A 16937-nucleotide genomic window follows, 5' to 3' on the forward strand; every position below is an offset into this window, starting at 1 on the left:
AAGAAGATGCCAAAAGAAGAAAGCGCGTTTAATTAACCGGACGCACAAACACTCACGCGATGCACAGTTAAGTTGGCGCAGTTGCCAGACCTGCGCGCAGAGCTGCCAGATCAGTTTTGCTAAGCTGTTGCAGTTGTACGACTTGCAAATGCCCTCACCCCGCCCTAATTTAACAAAATGTATTTATGTTTACATTTAAAAAAAAAAAAAAAAAAAAAAAAAAAAAAAAAAAAACGCAGAAACTAAAAAGAGTACAATTATCAACCTTTTTTTTATTTCTTAATATTTTAATTTATTAGTGCGTTAAACGCATGCAAAGAAGAGAGAGTAAAAAAAGTTAAAAATGCGTTTTGAAAACCAACAAAAAAGAAAAACTATAGAAAACCCCGAATGTAAACTATTTTTTTTTTTTTTTATAGTTGTTTAAGAACATTTGTATTATGCTAGCTGTATTCGTATAATTTACTTCCAAAGTGTTCAGGCCAAAAGTAATTTTCCCCTCTATTCCCCCTCCGCATTCTTATACCGTGAACGTCCTATATTTAAGTACATTTAATTTTGTTTATTTGATGTTTTTTCTTCGCTCTTTTAAACAATTTGTAAAGAAACTACAACGAATATTTTTAAATTAACAACTGACTGAGGCAAAGGCAGCGAATACATATACAACTATAATTCTTATATATATATATATATATACTTTTTTATATAGAGCACTCGATTATAAGATATTTCTGATACTACGAACAAACAGTCAATTGTATATAACTGTGTATATATATTTTGTATTAACTATTGTAATTGAACAATTGAACAATTGTTGCATGAAATTTCATTAACACATTTACTCGAATAATCATATATGTATATATGTATGTAAATATGCATATATATCATCCGTAACTGATCAACGAATATATTGTAGAGCATAACTAATATATAAGCACATTATTTTTACATACACATACACAGACTATATATTATATATTTATAGATATATATACATATATCTTACAAGTATTCCAAAAGAAGAAAAAAACTTAGCTCGAAACAATTTGAAATTGACAAAGTCTGCAAAATAAAAAATAATATATAGAGAAAAAACTGATAAATATTAAAAAGATATTATGTCAAGTGAATTGCAATATTTTGTATATTTTCCTTTCATATATCTTTTTTGATTATTTATGGAGCGTACCGCCCTCCGATCTTCCTATCTTTGCGCATTACTTAAAATTTATTGCGCACGAAATTTTGATGTGAGAATTTTTAAACGAAATCGAAAACTGAAAACTGAGCAAATAATTTAATGAGCTTTTCCCTCATATATATATTTATTTATATGTATATAGGGAAGTGTGTGTATATATCTATATAGCATGTATGTGTATTATCTAGTATTTCGTATTTGTGCATAAAAGAGTCATGACTAACTAGCGCAGGCAACTATATATCATGTATTTATATTTATATTTGTATTTATATATAATATTCTTATCTAAAAAAATAATAATAATAATAATAGTAAAATAAACAAAAATAAAAAGAAAAACCATCCAATAAAAAACTCAATCAAAAGTAAAGTTAAATGTTTTTCAATTGCAAATAAATATATATATATATTTATATATTATATATATTATCATTTTTGGGACATGGGGAATTTGTCATCATTTTCGTATGCAAATTGGGTCTGCAGGTGTGGCAAGACGTTTGCGACGTCATTAGACTTAATGGGGATTACGAGTGCAAAAACCGGTTTCCTTTGAAAGCACTTCAAATGCTTCGACAGCGCACATCATATATATAAATAAAGATCAGTGCAGAAAACAAGGCAGAAACCGGAAAGTATGCGTCAGACAATTGTGATCGACTAGCAGATACCCTGGCAGGCGCTGTATTGGGTATACTTTATGTAGTCAATCTCTTGAGATTGTCTAAATAATCAATTCATCAAACTACTTTAGTTTTCAATCGATTTTTTATTTTAGTGTTAAATTGATCTGCATCTGCTATAGTATATGCATCCAAAATTGAAGAGTCTAGATGCTATAAATAGAGATCCAGATCGACAATTGATATATACATACATAGACAGGTCTATATACATATTTATAGTATAAATATCTGAACGAACGCTAATTCTAGATTTATGTAGCTAATATACCATATTTAGGCATATAACTATTAGTTTTTAATATATATATATATGGAACACTATATCAGTCTACTCTCTGACATATGCGTATATATAGGTGGTTCCTTTATAATGAGCATCTACATTTTTTAGTAAGCAGAATATTTAGATAAGTTTTGTATATTGTATATAACAATCAGATATTTAAAGAAAATTGTGAACAGCAGATAGATACGTAAAGCCTATTATAGTTGTTCAATGTAGATATAGTCTATAAACATTTCTTATCTACACTACCATAAAACCAATTTATTAAAATTCTACAAAAAATCATAATGCCCACTTAAGGCAGGGTATACATGCAGATAAATGTATTTTAGGAACTGCAACAAGTAATGCTCAGATAATAGCTGTATGTCTACTACACTCAAGTTTTATTAAAAGAGATAACGCGAAAAAGTGAGCGAGTTATGCTAGCAGATCATATATCATATATGTGTATGTATGAGCACTATATCATTTTTAGGGCACATATGTATATGCATATACAAAAGTAGCGATGCGAAATGCTTGAGAAATAAAGTATAGCTCAAGAAAGAGCAGCAAAACGTTTAAACTGGATATACCTATGCGAAAAACCTTGGTATATGCGAACAATCTGTTGAAACTGTATATAAAAATGATATTATATATCAAATTGGGTAATGAAAACCTTAGGGCTTTGTAAATGCCGCCGAATTATAATATGGGATGTGAATATACACATACATATATATAAAAGTATCACATATACATTATATTCATATATATGTATAAAATTACAACTTAATAAAAGAAACGAATATACAAATTCGTATTCATGTGTAAATGTGTGGGAACAGTCTGACAATTGGTCTATATCGTGTAGTCGTATATTTGTGTATTATATAACAATTATATACATATATCAAACAAAGCAATAATAATAAATAATAATAATAAAATAATAAATAAAATATATACAAATCACGTAGCGTGTAATGAAATGTATAAGCATGGATGGTTATATATGTATAGGTTTACATAGATCGAAGACAATTACAGATCGTTAAAAAGAAATGCATTCACATGAATCATATTGCAAATGATGTACACATACATATGTATATATATACGTATATATAAGATAGAATAAGGTTTAACAAATTAAGGCATAAGAGTTAAGTGCTTGATCTTGCGACTAAAGTATATAGATGTCGAGGGCCTCCGCTAGCTAGTCGACATGGTACTCGGTGCGATGCGGCGATCCGCTGCGCTTCTCGGCCACAAAGGGGCCGGAGATGTGCGCGATGCTGGTGACGCCGCGCAGTCCGGTGCTGCGGAAGTAGATCAGCACATATTGTTCGCCGTGGCGCAAGTCGACGTCGTCGGCGAAGTCAAGGCGGACCAGCTCCTCGTTGGCCTCCTGCTGGCGGCGCAAGCGCTGCCGGTTGCGATGATGATGGTGGGAACGATGCGGGGTCGGCGCTGGCATCTCAAAGTAGTCCCTCTCGTGATTCGAGTCCGAGGAAGTGGGCGACTCAGCCTGGTTGACATACTCGTAGGCCACATAGTCCGCCAGGCTGGCATAGTCGATGCCATAGATGGCGATCCAATCGTTGGGCCCCTCCTCGAATTCCGCGTGCTTGCGGTACTCAACGGTATTCTCGTCGCCAATCTTCCACACAGAGACAGGACTAAATGTAATGCCCGGTGCACGATAGTTGGGATACAGCTTGATCGTGAAGTCGCTGGTGACCGGCTTATGGTCGCTGATGTTGTAGGCGGGGTGGGATTTGTAGGAGCACTGCTCAATGGCCAGCTGCATGCCAGGCTGCCGGTTGAGCGGCTGCACGGCGTACATGATGCGATCTGTCCATGCGGGCCGGCGCTTCATATCGTATTCGGAGGTGCCTTCCTTGAACTTGAATGTGGGCGGAAAGGCGGGCAGGCGCTCGTGCAGCACCTGAAATGCCTTTTGCGTACGCTCACGCACCTGATACAGTTGATCTCGCTGCAGCAGCTCCTCGTGCTTGGTGTCGTCGCCAAGGGCGTCGCGCACCTCGGTGGCGCTGTCGTTCCCCTCCAGCCGAAAGTTGAGATCACCGAACCAGAAGACGTAGTCGTGATCGTAGATCTCACGATAACGCTTCACATGGTAGTGATGGCTCTCAAGAATCTGCTTGTAGTCCTCGATGCGCTCGTCCAGCTGGTGATCGTGCGCAGCCAAGTGGGCCACCACAAACACCAGACCACAGCCGTAGAGCGTGAATCGCACACTCACTGCTCCCTTGTTGCCCCAGATGCCGCCAAAGCCAGTGCGCGTAAACTCCGCCTCTATGTCCTTCAGGTGCTCAACATGCGGCCGGCGGACAAACATGGTCAACAGCAGGCCCTGCATCTGCTCTGTCTTGACGGCGACATAGTTGTAGCCGCGCAACAGCTGCTTCGCCTTGTGCGTCCATGGATCCTCTTTGAAGAGGCCTAGCACCTGATGCTGTGGCTGTGCGTTCACCTCCTGCAATCCAATTGCATAGATGTCGGGCAATTCCTGTGCCGCATCGCCGCTGGCCTCGCCTTGCAGGCCCAGCAGCTGACGCAGCGAAATGTTGTCCGGGAATCGGCTACCAACATTCCAGGTGATCACATAGACTCGATACGTTTCCAGTTTCTGGCGTGCGCTCGACTCCACTTTGGGTGCGGCTGTCTCTGTCTTGCTCATGCTACGTCATAAATACATACACACACACACACACACACACACACACACATATGAATAGATTACTTATTAGCTTTTGATTCATACCATATTGTTACTTACATTTAACGAGTTCTCTTCTTGTTTTGTATATACTGTTGTTGCTGGCTTTAGCAATTGGATGTTGCAATTGGTATTCGATTTGGTAATTGCAAATATAGTTTGATTGCTGCGTTAGTTACTAAGCTGCGCTATGAAGTAATCAGCGTAATAATGTACGCAATGCGCATAGTAAATAAAGCAACACAAGCAACAGCAGAGCCCGTTTTTGAACAGCAATTAAGCCATAAACAGCTGTTCGCTGTGCGGCAATCGTTATCGATATTAAGCGATATATCGCAAACTGCGGTACATGCACTGTTAACTCGATTTTCAAAATTCTGCCTGTAAAATAAATAATGCAATTAGAAAATGCATCATCACCTCGATGAGACAAAAAATAAAATGCATATTAAGTATTTTTACAAATTTTTACAAAATGAAGCTACCTGAAAATTTATTAATTGTGCCTATTTTTTAATTAGTTTGAGCTTTTTATTTCGTATACAACACTTATCCTACGCAGTCAGGCCGTTTTACAGCACTGCGTTCAGTTTTGGGTTTGTTTTTGTTTTTGTGCAACACATATATATTTTTTTGTTTTATTGATGCACAATTGATAAGCACTCATAAAGCCGTAAAGCAGAAAAAATACACACCCTGACAAGCAATATCAGTTTCAAAAATACAAATCAATTCTGCAATGCGTACGCGGCCAGGGCGTGCGTTTAATTGAAGACAAGACGCCGATATACGCGGGGCTGCGGGAATAACAAGGCGAGCATAACAAACACAACAAAAACTAATTTTGGTTTTCGACTTTTCTGTGTTGTTTTTGTTTCTTCGCACATTGACGTCGTTGGCAGCAGTTGCCGCTGCTTGTTTTTGTTGTTGCTGCTGCGGCTGCTGTTGTCGTTGTTATGTAAAAATATACAAGAGCCAATTGTGCGCACAGCATCATCCTTGAAAAAAGTTGAACTGTAAATCAAAGCAGCCTCTGCATTGCTTAACAAGTCACGCGATCTTTGCGCTTTCAATTATTGGCTTGAGCCGCAGTTGCAGCAGCAGTAACAACAGCAGCAGCGCCGCTTGCACAGTTTATTTTTAAACAGCCAACAAAACTATCTAGTTGAACAATATTTTGAATTGGATTTGTTAATAAATAAATGCAATTGCAGCGAAGAGATGCCAGCGCCACAGACGATTGCAGTAAGTGCCGCTGCCATAACCACGACCAATGTGCCCAGCGCAGAGGCCAGCACCAACGCCGCAGCGCCAACTGCAACGGCCTCAGCTACGACGGCAACGGTAAACAACACCGTCAGCAGTAGTGGACGCCATCAGCTGCGACCCGTTAAGTACGATTATGCGGACTCGTTTGCCTGCACATATGTCGTTTCGGTGGTGGCCGCCTCCGTAGCCGAGCTGGCCACATATCCGCTGGATCTCACAAAGACCCGCCTGCAAATCCAAGGCGAAGCGGCCAGTGTGGCCGCCATTGCCAGTACCGCTAACGCCACCAGTAGCGTCACCGGCGGCGCCAAAGCCAATGTGAGTACTTTGCACATATTTAGGTATATTTTTTTTGTTGCATACTTTTGGTATTTTGGTGTTTGTTATTGTGTTGGTCTCTCATGCATGCTATCTTTTTGATCCTGGATTTTGCTAATAACTGTTACCCTTGCAGGACCGTTAACCCAAATCGAACGACATCCGTCCATCCGCTTGCCAGTGTTGACAAACGTCCACAACTCGTAGCCTTGCGCAGCCTGCGAGGATAACTTATCGATACTCAAATCCATGATAAGCGCTTCGGCGTGCCGAACTTAACTTTAGCTTATTTATTTATTTATTGTTTTTTACTTCATTTTATTAATTTTTTTTTTTAGTTCTTATTTTTGGTCAGTCATGCGTCTTATCAACATGCTGATAAGATAAATGTGGTGCTGGCATTTCAGTTTGTCATCATTTCTTTTCTTATTTTTGGGGGGAGCGTCCATCTGGGCGTGAGATAAGGTTTTATAGAGAGCTTCAGACTAGTTGACTGTTATAAATCCAATCGACCAACACTGCCCACCCACCTACCTACCCCACTAGCTGCCCAATATCCATAAATCCATTTCTCTGTGCGTTTGTTAAATGTGGAACGTAAAATGATAAAAAAAAGAAAACCAAAACAAAACAAAAGCTTGATACCACGTTCTATACATGTACATGTGCCTGTATGTATGCGTGTGTGTGTATGTATAGGATAGGTATATGTATATGTATGTATATACACAATATGAGCTGCACATATATATATGTTATGTAACTGAACCACAACCCCCCATTACCAGATGCAATATCGCGGCATGGTCGCCACGGCCTTTGGCATTGTACGCGAGGAGGGCGCCCTCAAGTTGTGGCAGGGCGTGACGCCGGCGCTCTACCGACACGTCGTCTATAGGTGGGCATTCAATCAATCAATCAATCGATTGCTCAAACAATCAATTGAACCAACCAGCTACAAACCAAGTACTATTATTGAAATTCAAATGATCTGTGCCACTCTTTAAGTAGCATCCGATGCGATTGCCTCAAGCATTCCAAAACGACAAATTCGCTCCATAGTGCCAGTTGCAGCTAGCTTGAACTAATCTCGTCCTCCTCCATTGACAGTGGTGTGCGCATCTGCAGCTATGATCTGATGCGCAAGGAGCTAACCGAGAATGGCACCCAGGCGCTGCCCGTTTGGAAGTCGGCTCTCTGCGGTGTCACAGCCGGCGCTGTGGCTCAGTGGCTGGCGTCGCCCGCGGACCTGGTCAAGGTTCAAATCCAAATGGAGGGCAAGCGGCGACTGATGGGCGAGGCGCCGCGTGTGCATGGTGCCGCGCATGCGTTCCGCAAGATTGTGCAGCGCGGCGGCATCAAGGGCTTGTGGAAGGGCAGCATACCGAATGTGCAGCGTGCGGCGCTAGTCAATTTGGGTGATCTGACCACATACGACACGATCAAGCATCTGATCATGCGTCGCCTGCACATGCCCGACTGCCATACGGTCCATGTGCTCGCCTCCATTTGCGCCGGCTTCGTGGCTGCCATCATGGGCACTCCGGCGGATGTGGTGAAGACGCGCATCATGAACCAGCCCACCGACGAGCTGGGACGGTAAGCATAGATAAAAATGTCTTCGATTCCCATTCTTAACCATATATCATTTTGCAGCGGCTTGCTCTATCGCGGCTCGGTGGATTGCCTGCGTCAGACGGTTGGCAAGGAGGGTTTCGTTGCTCTATACAAGGGATTCCTGCCCTGCTGGATACGCATGGCGCCCTGGTCACTAACCTTCTGGCTGTCCTTCGAACAGATACGCAAAATGATTGGCGCCTCCAGCTACTGAGAGCCCTTAGTTATTAAAAATCAAATACTAAATGCTTAGCATTGAAAGAGAATCAAAAAACAAACCACAAAACAAGAAGGATGAAATTGCAATCGATTTTAAGCAAAAAAAAAAAAATTAGTATCCTGTTTAATTGTTAATAGTATATTATTTTCTGCTTTTTGTTGTAAACAAGTTAAACAAGTGCCATTCGCTTTAAATGGTACAAATACTCTGAAGACTGTTTTTATCTATGCCTCCCCATTTGATTCCCGCTATCGTTCGACTCCTCAAACTGAGCGACATTCGGCTGATGATTCCCAGAACTAAAAGATTGATCCATCAAATATATAAATATATATACAAATAGAATCGTATGCAGAACCCATATATATAAAAAAAAAAATCCAGAGAAAAAATTGCAAATTATAAATAATTTGTAAGAAATCTATATACATATGTATGTATTGTTTAGGTAAATATATATATTTCTTAAAAGATGTTTTAAAAACATGTGACATGTAACAAGCTGTTTTTTTTTTTTTTGTTTTTTTTTTAATCTTAAATATATTTTTTATGTTTTTTAATGAATGTGCTAAATATATATATTTCTTAAATTTTCGGTCTTTCTTAATATTCTGAAATTAAAAAAAAAAAGAATATTTAAAAACAAAGTAAATACACATATTATACACTATTCCTAAATGTGATTATATAAATGAAACGGATTTTAATGTTTATGTTGGGCATTACATATTTAAAAACAGAATAAATGAATTCCTAAATATATTTTTAAACTTCTGTTCTTATCGAATATATTTTCCTAGTTATCGATATCAGTCGGAGCAATTCGTCCATTTTGTGTAGGCGGCAAGCTAATTTAGAAACTTGTACCAACTGAAGCTGGTCACACTGCCGCAGACGACCAATATTTGGTGTAGTGTATTTAATAAGTGCAAAGACGACAGACAAACATTTTCTACACTCCACAATGTTGTTTAAATCAATTATACCGCTGGCCATTTGTGCGCTCACCTTCAGGCCATTTTTGGCAACCGCATCAACGGACGAATCAGCAAAGCCGGCCGATGAGAAACAATTCGCCGTTGAACTCGATCCGGAAACATTCGACGAGGCAATCGGAGCCGGCAATGTCTTTGTGAAATTTTTTGCGCCATGGTAAGCAATGAATTTTAAAAGGAAAAGAAAAAAACCGCGACTGGCTCATCGAGCAATATGCAAACTCGGCAAGATTTCATGGAATTGCAGTGAACCAAGCACACGCACACGCATGCAGGCAAAGCCACGCAATCTTAAAGAAACGTACATACATACATGCGTATGAAAACATAGAAAAAAAAAAACAAAAACAAAAAACACATTTGCTTGTTGACACATATGGATGCACGCACACACGCTTGCAAATTCATCTGTGTTGACTTAGTGAAGTAAATAAGTTGCCGCTACACGACTTGAAATTATTTCTTGTATTATTTACACACATATGTTTTTGACAAAGATCTATGAAAATAGCTAATAAATAAGAGCCTAATTATATTTCTATCTGTCTTACTCTCTCTCTATCTCTTTTCTTCTAACACTTTTATTAAAATTTTATTCGTGTCACGATATCTTCTAGAGTTTAGAATAATTTTTCTAAAAAATGAGAAGCTATTTTTATTTCCATCTCTTTCTCCCACATATTACCCCTCTCTCTCCACCATTCTCATTTTTAATTGCCTCCTATTCTAATTTTAATTTAATTAATTAATGCCGCACTCGAAATCTAGCGATAGCATAGAAGTACACTTTATATTATATATTTTATGTGACGAATTGAGGATTAAAACTCTTTTTTTTTTTTTTTAATTTCAAATACCACGTACTTTGATAAGGGCGCTACGAGCGGTCAAAGAGCTTTCACTTAGGTTTTTTTCATTTTAGTTTTTCAGCTTGGCTAAAGTCAAGAAGCGCCTTTGATTGACACACACTAAGCACGCACACTCACATGCGCTCACACACACACACACACACATTCGCTCACGCATATACGATTTCAAAATTTACAATCGTACAGCAATTGCGATGTTATCTGCGTTTACATATAGACATACAGATATTTAGACGCATATCATGAGCTCTTTGTATTCAAAAACTGGTCGATGCCCGCTTTGTTGTACCCCTAATCCATAGAGTGTGCTTTGTCTACAATCATACAAAGCTTCCACACTTCTTATCTTAAAAAAAAAAAAACAACTTGTAATAGTTAAACAAAAGCTAATTTAATTTAATGAAGGCGATAATATATGTATGTAAGTAGAAGTGTTTCGAAACGATTTTATGATTTGTCGGTTTGCAATATAATTATGTCTATTAAAATCAAAGCTAAAATCGATCTATTACGGATTTTAAATACTTTTAATTAAATTTCGGCAAAGAATTGACTTTGGGTAACTTTCGAACTCGAGATCTCAATGGATTGTACAACTTTACTTCCAGGTGTGGCCATTGCAAGCGTCTGCACCCGCTGTGGGAGCAGCTGGCTGAGATCATGAACATCGATGAGCCAAAGGTGACCATTGCCAAGGTGGACTGCACCAAGCACCAGACGCTGTGCGCCGACCATCAGGTGACCGGCTATCCGACGCTGCGTCTCTTCAAGCTGGGCGAAAAGGAGTCCGTCAAATTCAAGGGCACGAGGGATCTGCCTGCCATTACGGATTTCATTAACCAGGAGCTGAATACACCAGCCGAGGAGGACCTGAGTGAGCAGCAGCTGCAAGAGGGCGGTGACAAGAATCCCAATTTGGGCAAGGTCGTTGACCTGACCGAGGACACGTTTGCCAAGCATGTGTCCAGCGGCAATCACTTTGTCAAGTTCTTTGCACCCTGGTGCAGCCATTGCCAGGTAAGAGAATCCATTTGCCTTTTACTCCTGGACACATATTAATTGCATTCGCCTGTGCAGCGCCTGGCTCCCACCTGGGAGGAGCTGGCCACAGAGCTGATCAAGGAGCCGGATGTAACGATTTCGAAAATCGATTGCACACAATATCGCAGCATCTGCCAGGACTTTGAGGTCAAGGGCTACCCCACGCTTCTCTGGATCGAGGATGGCAAAAAGATTGAGAAATATGCCGGCTCCCGTGACCTGACCACGCTGAAGAGCTACGTGGAGAAGATGATCGGTGCTCCCAGCACCAACAACAACGACCTGGACGATGCGACCAAAGAAGCGCAAGATGAGGCCAAGAAGCAAACAGTGCAGCAGCTAAATGGCAGCGAGGAGTTCGAGAAGGCCATCGCTGATGGCATTGCCTTCGTCAAGTTCTATGCGCCGTGGTGCGGACATTGCCAGAAGCTGCAGCCCACCTGGGAGCAGCTGGCCACAGAGACGGTAGGCATTGTGATTGCCAAGGTCGATTGCACCTCGCCGGACAACAAGGAGATCTGCGTCGACCAGCAGGTCGAGGGCTATCCGACCCTCTTCCTCTACAAGAACGGCAAGCGTCAAAACGAGTACGAGGGCAGTCGCTCGCTGCCGGAGCTGCAGGCGTACGTCAAGAAGTTCATTGGCCACGACGAGCTGTAAGCTGTACATCAGCATGAACGCCAAAACCAGCTCCAACACCAATACCAACACCAACATCATCTACATCAAATGGTGAACAAATCCAGATACGGAATCACATGCGAATGTTATAAACAAAATGGAATGCAGTTGCAGCCTCTGTGAGGGAAGTGTAGTCATCCATTTAGACAAAAAGAAAGATAGAAAGAACATAAATCAACCAGAAATAATAATTATAAAATCTAATTAAAATTAAATGATCAAAACAAAAACAATTAAATGTACGCCACAAATGTAAATCTGTTTGTGTTGTGACTGTCCTATTCTGTTTGCTGTGCATTAGCTTCCTCTGTATTTTTTTTTTTTTTTTTTTGTTTTTCTGTTTTTTTTTTAAGTTTTGTTCACATGTGCCAAATATTCAAATGCAATTTAACTGATATATTTCTCTGACAATTTTGATATTGTATTGTGAATTTAATAATAATTAATTATGATGTAGAGAAATAAGCATATACACATATTACATTAGTAGAGAAATCTGGCATATTTGATCTCAACTTGAGACTTTGAAAACCAATTTGTTCAGTTTGTTGTTTATCATTTATAATTTCTTGTTTTAAATCAATTCCTATAATTTATACATATTAAAGAATCCAATAAAGACAATAAAGACTTTAATCTTTTATTACATTGCGATACATCTGGCAATTAATGTTTATCATTGATATTGAACGAAGCAATATATGGGGACTGTTTCTTTCGAAATTAATTTTTCAATTTTGTTTCCTTTCAAGTAATGTCCATCATTTTTACTAATGTTCTTTACGTAAATTAAAACTGTTTTGAAAAATTGCGGTTTCATATTAAATGCTTTTTGCTTTTAGACGTTTGGTATTTTGGTTTTTGCCTTCGCTAAAATACTTCCAGGCAGTGTTTCTGGCTCTGTGTTGTAGTATTTTTTCAGTCACTTATTATATTATATTTCATGGTAATTACTTACGTTTATCCTGTGCGAAAAATGCTATAGGTGTACTTTTTATTTTTTATTAATATTCTAATTTTCTTTTAATAAGCAGAATTTTCTTATATACTTTAAATATTATATATTTTAAATTATATACTAAGTTTTTGTTAACGTTCGGTATTTTTGTGTGCAATGCATTTCAGGGTTTTGTTATAGTGCAATTAAAACGGTCACACGGCACTGTAACACAAACGCAATTTGTTGTTTTATATTGCTTGAAACTGAGATTCACCAATTGGGCATGTCCTGCGAGACGAACACAAACTTTCAGCAAGAGTTGTCATATCAATTGAACCTGGACTAGTAACGGCGCTTGTGTCAGCTTGTGTTTACCATGAGGTAAACAGAAGCGAGTGCAAAGATTTTTATGAACGCAAATAGTAACGGTGTGGCCGCCTCTGGTGGAGCTGCTGCCTGTGGTGGCGGTGGTGGTGGAGTTGCAGCAGCAGCAGCAGCCGCTGGTGTTGCTGGCGCTGCTGCGGCAGCTGGTGGTGCCGCAGCCGCTGCGGCTGCTCCGGCTGTTGCAGCGGCTGCAGCTGGTGCGGGCGCTAGTCCGGCTGCTGCAGAGCCCAACAGTGGTACCAATGGATCCCCTGCAGCAGTGGCAGCAGCTGCAGCCACCAATGGCACAGAGGGCAGCACAGCCCTCAACGATGACCAGGATGCCAAGCGGCGCAAGTGCCTGGAAACAGACGAAGCTCAAGATGGAGCGAGCACCGTGAGTATGCAAATGGCAACTAGTCCCCGCCCCTAATCCTACAAACAAAATCTTCACAATCAATCTAAACTGATAATTTCGTATGCGTTTATGCGTATAGCAGATGATTGACCCGAACAGCGTGCTCAATAAGATCGCCCACATGTATGCGGAACAGCTGATGTCGGACATTGTTCTGCTGGTGGATGGCAAGGAGTATCCGGCGCACCGCGTCATACTCTGTGCGAGCAGCGATGTCTTTCAGGTGATGCTGATGAACCCACAGTGGAACGAGTGCAGTAAGCACGTGATTGAGCTGCACGAGGAAGCCTGCTGCTCGGCCGTGTTTCCACAGTTCATCAAGTATCTGTATGTGGGCCAGATCGAGGTGACACTGCAGACGGTGATGCCAATGCTGGCGTTGTCCGACAAGTACAATGTGCGGGATCTCATCGAGCTGTGCATCGGCTATATGACGAAGCATGTGGCCAAGGCGGCGACCAATGGCTTCCTGGTCTCCTGGCTGCAGTATACGCTCTCGTTTACGCCCACGCACAATGATCTCACCGAAACGCTGAAGCGTTTCCTCAAAAACAATTTGGAACTGGTGGCCGAGTCCAAGGACTTTGTGGAAATGGATCCGGCCATCCTGCAGTTACTGCTGCAGCAGAACGACATCGTTGTCACCAGTGAGTACAAACTGTTTAGCATCCTGCAGACGTGGCTGCTGCATCGCCGTAAGCTAATCGAAGCCCAACCGGGCCTCAGCGCCGAGAAGAAGGCCAGCAACTTCATGGAGCTAATCGAGCAGACTGTCATGCACATACGCTTCGCCATGATGACGCCCCGAGAACTTTCACTCGTCGTTCCGTTCATGGAATATCACAAGAAATTTCTGATCGATCGCATCGCCATCGGCCTGAGCTATCAGTCCGGGCAGGAAGATCGCGTGCGCGAGGTTCGCGCAACTGAAGGCGGCCAACTGCAATTCACTCCGCGTCTCTACTGGAACGACACGTGGAGCCTCGGCATCAAAGTGCACAACTTCGACAAGATCGAGGACTATAAAAACTATGTCACCTGCTTCTTTTCGCAACGACACATTGCGGAGACCAAGGACGGTGAGTGTTGTCGATCTATATATGCATATATGCAACTATTGAATGGAACGTAGAGTAGAGAAGGTAAAAGTAGAGTAGACTGTGGACCAGAACATAGAGTAGTGTGGAACCTAGAGGAGAATGGAGTAGAGTAGACAGGACAAGATTAAAGTAGAGCGTAAAGTAGAATAGAGTAGAGTAGGGTGGACCGTAAGGTAGGGTGGAGCATAGAGTAGATTGGAACCTAGAGGAGAATGTAGAGTAGACAGGACAAGAGTAGAGTAGAACGTAAAGTAGAGTAGTGTGGAGCATATAGTAGGGTGGAACGTAGAGTAGATTGGAACATAGAGTAGGACGGAGTAGAAATGGCAAGAGTAGAGCGAATCGTAGAGCGAGTGAAGAAGACTAGAGTAGAGTGAAGCGTAGAGTAGAGTGGAACGATGAGTAGAGTGGAACGCTGTGTAGAGTGAAACGTAGAGAAGAGTGAAACATAGAGTAGGGTGGCGTAGAAAAGACAAGAGTAGTGAGAAACTTAGAATAAAACAGAGTACAGAAGAATCGAATGGAAGTGTAGAGTAGAATGGAACAAAGATCTTTTCTACTAGTAGAATGATTCTACACTCTAGTCTAATGCAGCATGGATATTTCTTTAATAATTAAACTAGATAGGCTTACGAAACAGAGCCTTATTTATACAAGAGGCTATGTATGCACTATAAGCAGTGTATAAAAGCATTCTAATTTAAATGTTGATCGTTCCAACTGGTATCGTTGCCTTTATTAAAATTGAATTTGATTCTCCATTAAGACGGCTGCATGATCTGGGAAATCGAGTTCTTTCCGCGTGGCGTCAAGTACAACAAGGCCAAAATGGTCTGGGGCGAGGACGTGCCCGGCTATGCGATCAACACGGTGCGGCTGCGAGTCACGTGCCAGCTGAAAAATATTGGCGAGGAGCGCTTCAAGGTGCGTATATACCCCAAATGGCTGTCATACCAGAGATTCGTACTTTAATGCAAATATCGAATTCGCAGGTTGCCGTGCTGATTGTTGGCGTGCAGAACAAGATTGAGCACATACGCACCGTGGTGCATCGCACGGAATACTTTTCGGATAATGCGCGTGTCATCAATTTGGATAATCTGCTGCCCTTCGACGAACTGGAGCAGACCTCCCGCAACTTGAGTCCACACTTGACGGGCAGTCAGCGCAATACGCTCTCCCTGCACGTCGTCATAACGCCAATGGATGCGCACACCTGCCGTGATGCGCCTCCATTTCAATTTTGAGCCAATCAACCAATGAAAATAGACTTCGCGATGAACATCTACCAATTCCTTGGAATGAAATGCAGAAGATTGCAGACTGCGGACAGTGGCGCTTGGCCTTATGCACTAGCATAAAGCTGAGATCTCTCTCTCTCTCTCTCACTCGCTTCATTTCTATTTTGAGTTAATCAACACACACACGCACACATTTGCAAAATAGAGAAAGCATAATAGTAGCCGCCCAGCCCCTGGTTGATCCTAGTCGTTGGAAGCTTTTAGCTTCGATCTGCTCGAATTGTGTGCATACACCTAGCTCTATGTTTAACTGTACATATATATGTATATATATAGACAGTATATATATATATATATATACGTATATATAGATATATATAAATATATATATATCTTCCAAATAGTTTTAAATCCATTGTATAAATGAAAACCATTTGAAGCGCAGCTTTTCGTAGCACATCGATGCGTCATATATCTACTTTTTCTGCTGTAAAAATTCCAGCTTAAACATGGTATATATATGTATATGCATATATTTGTATATTTAACTTTCAAGTAACGGTCTATGGGCGTGTCTCTTCTGCAATATTTTCTGTTTTCGTTTTTTATAAATTCCCTAATTTGTATCATAGTTTTTATGTTATTTTAATTATATAAATTAATTTGAATTCAATTTAAACTTAAGCGTTTAGCTAAAAGGGCCATTTATTTAATGTTTTTGTAGTTGGCTTTTTACCTTCTTCAACTTATTTTTCTGTTTTAGACCAAAATACAAATATATTTACTGATCGCAATGCCAAGAAACATTGCAACTAGACTATGGAAAGGATAAATTTCTAATAAACGTTGATTTGTATAGAAACGAATGTGAGTGTTTAACTATTTTATAAGCCACAATGTATTTGCCACACAGTTGTCAACAATTGCCATTAACTTTACCAGGCACTTT

At 40.6% G+C, this 16937-nt stretch overlaps 4 protein-coding genes across 7 annotated transcripts; 3 read left to right on the forward strand and 1 right to left on the reverse strand.

The window, feature by feature from the left end:
• Nucleotides 1-199: 199 nt before the first annotated feature.
• LOC108618217 (inositol polyphosphate 5-phosphatase K) lies at nt 200-5238 on the reverse strand. The gene is made up of 2 exons (XM_018014142.2): nt 4977-5238; nt 200-4878 (listed from the first exon to the last, which is right to left on the reverse strand). Exon 2 carries the CDS (start codon nt 4875-4877, stop codon nt 3390-3392), a length of 1488 nt encoding a protein of 495 aa, XP_017869631.1. The 5' UTR covers nt 4878; nt 4977-5238; the 3' UTR covers nt 200-3389.
• A 128-nt stretch (nt 5239-5366) lies between these two features.
• On the forward strand, nt 5367-8841 carry Ucp4A (Uncoupling protein 4A). 3 transcript variants are annotated; one of them, XM_089475509.1, is made up of 5 exons: nt 5367-5512; nt 6131-6503; nt 7292-7401; nt 7614-8102; nt 8160-8841. In XM_089475509.1, the coding sequence occupies exons 2-5, from the start codon at nt 6138-6140 to the stop codon at nt 8332-8334; spliced, it is 1140 nt and encodes a 379-aa protein (XP_089331635.1). In that variant the 5' UTR covers nt 5367-5512; nt 6131-6137; the 3' UTR covers nt 8335-8841. The 3 variants fall into 3 exon arrangements, with proteins under 3 accessions (XP_089331635.1, XP_017869643.1, XP_089331634.1); XM_018014154.2 differs by lacking the exon at nt 5367-5512 and adding an exon at nt 5519-5729; XM_089475508.1 differs by lacking the exon at nt 5367-5512 and adding an exon at nt 5798-5932.
• A 345-nt stretch (nt 8842-9186) lies between these two features.
• On the forward strand, nt 9187-12562 carry prtp (thioredoxin domain-containing protein pretaporter). Its single transcript, XM_018014149.2, has 3 exons — nt 9187-9492; nt 10813-11221; nt 11282-12562. Exons 1-3 carry the CDS (start codon nt 9305-9307, stop codon nt 11903-11905), a joined length of 1221 nt encoding a protein of 406 aa, XP_017869638.1. The 5' UTR covers nt 9187-9304; the 3' UTR covers nt 11906-12562.
• Nucleotides 12563-13051: 489 nt separating this feature from the next.
• On the forward strand, nt 13052-16854 carry Tango10 (transport and golgi organization 10). Of its 2 annotated transcripts, none has more exons than XM_089475510.1 (4): nt 13052-13626; nt 13727-14726; nt 15514-15671; nt 15740-16854. In XM_089475510.1, exons 1-4 carry the CDS (start codon nt 13276-13278, stop codon nt 15992-15994), a joined length of 1764 nt encoding a protein of 587 aa, XP_089331636.1. In that variant the 5' UTR covers nt 13052-13275; the 3' UTR covers nt 15995-16854. The 2 variants fall into 2 exon arrangements, with proteins under 2 accessions (XP_089331636.1, XP_017869649.2); XM_018014160.2 differs by having other exon boundaries at nt 13730-14726.
• Nucleotides 16855-16937: the final 83 nt, after the last annotated feature.

Source organism: Drosophila arizonae, chromosome X, assembly GCF_054131065.1.
Source record: "Drosophila arizonae isolate 15081-1271.41 chromosome X, UAZ_ARI_1.0, whole genome shotgun sequence".
Taxonomy (NCBI): Eukaryota; Metazoa; Arthropoda; class Insecta; order Diptera; family Drosophilidae; genus Drosophila; species Drosophila arizonae.

Bases quoted from the DNA above. Each gene is read 5' to 3' on its own strand.
- LOC108618217 (XM_018014142.2), bottom strand. From the start codon at position 4,877: ATGAGCAAGACAGAGACAGCCGCACCCAAAGTGGAGTCGAGCGCACGC.
- Ucp4A (XM_089475509.1), top strand. From the start codon at position 6,138: ATGCCAGCGCCACAGACGATTGCAGTAAGTGCCGCTGCCATAACCACG. The intron at 6,504-7,291 runs GTGAGTACTTTG...CCCCATTACCAG, and splicing joins CCGGCGGCGCCAAAGCCAAT to ATGCAATATCGCGGCATGGT. The intron at 8,103-8,159 runs GTAAGCATAGAT...ATCATTTTGCAG, and splicing joins CCCACCGACGAGCTGGGACG to CGGCTTGCTCTATCGCGGCT.
- prtp (XM_018014149.2), top strand. From the start codon at position 9,305: ATGTTGTTTAAATCAATTATACCGCTGGCCATTTGTGCGCTCACCTTC. The intron at 9,493-10,812 runs GTAAGCAATGAA...CTTTACTTCCAG, and splicing joins GTGAAATTTTTTGCGCCATG to GTGTGGCCATTGCAAGCGTC. The intron at 11,222-11,281 runs GTAAGAGAATCC...TCGCCTGTGCAG, and splicing joins CCTGGTGCAGCCATTGCCAG to CGCCTGGCTCCCACCTGGGA.
- Tango10 (XM_089475510.1), top strand. From the start codon at position 13,276: ATGAACGCAAATAGTAACGGTGTGGCCGCCTCTGGTGGAGCTGCTGCC. The intron at 13,627-13,726 runs GTGAGTATGCAA...TTATGCGTATAG, and splicing joins CTCAAGATGGAGCGAGCACC to CAGATGATTGACCCGAACAG. The intron at 15,672-15,739 runs GTGCGTATATAC...TCGAATTCGCAG, and splicing joins TTGGCGAGGAGCGCTTCAAG to GTTGCCGTGCTGATTGTTGG.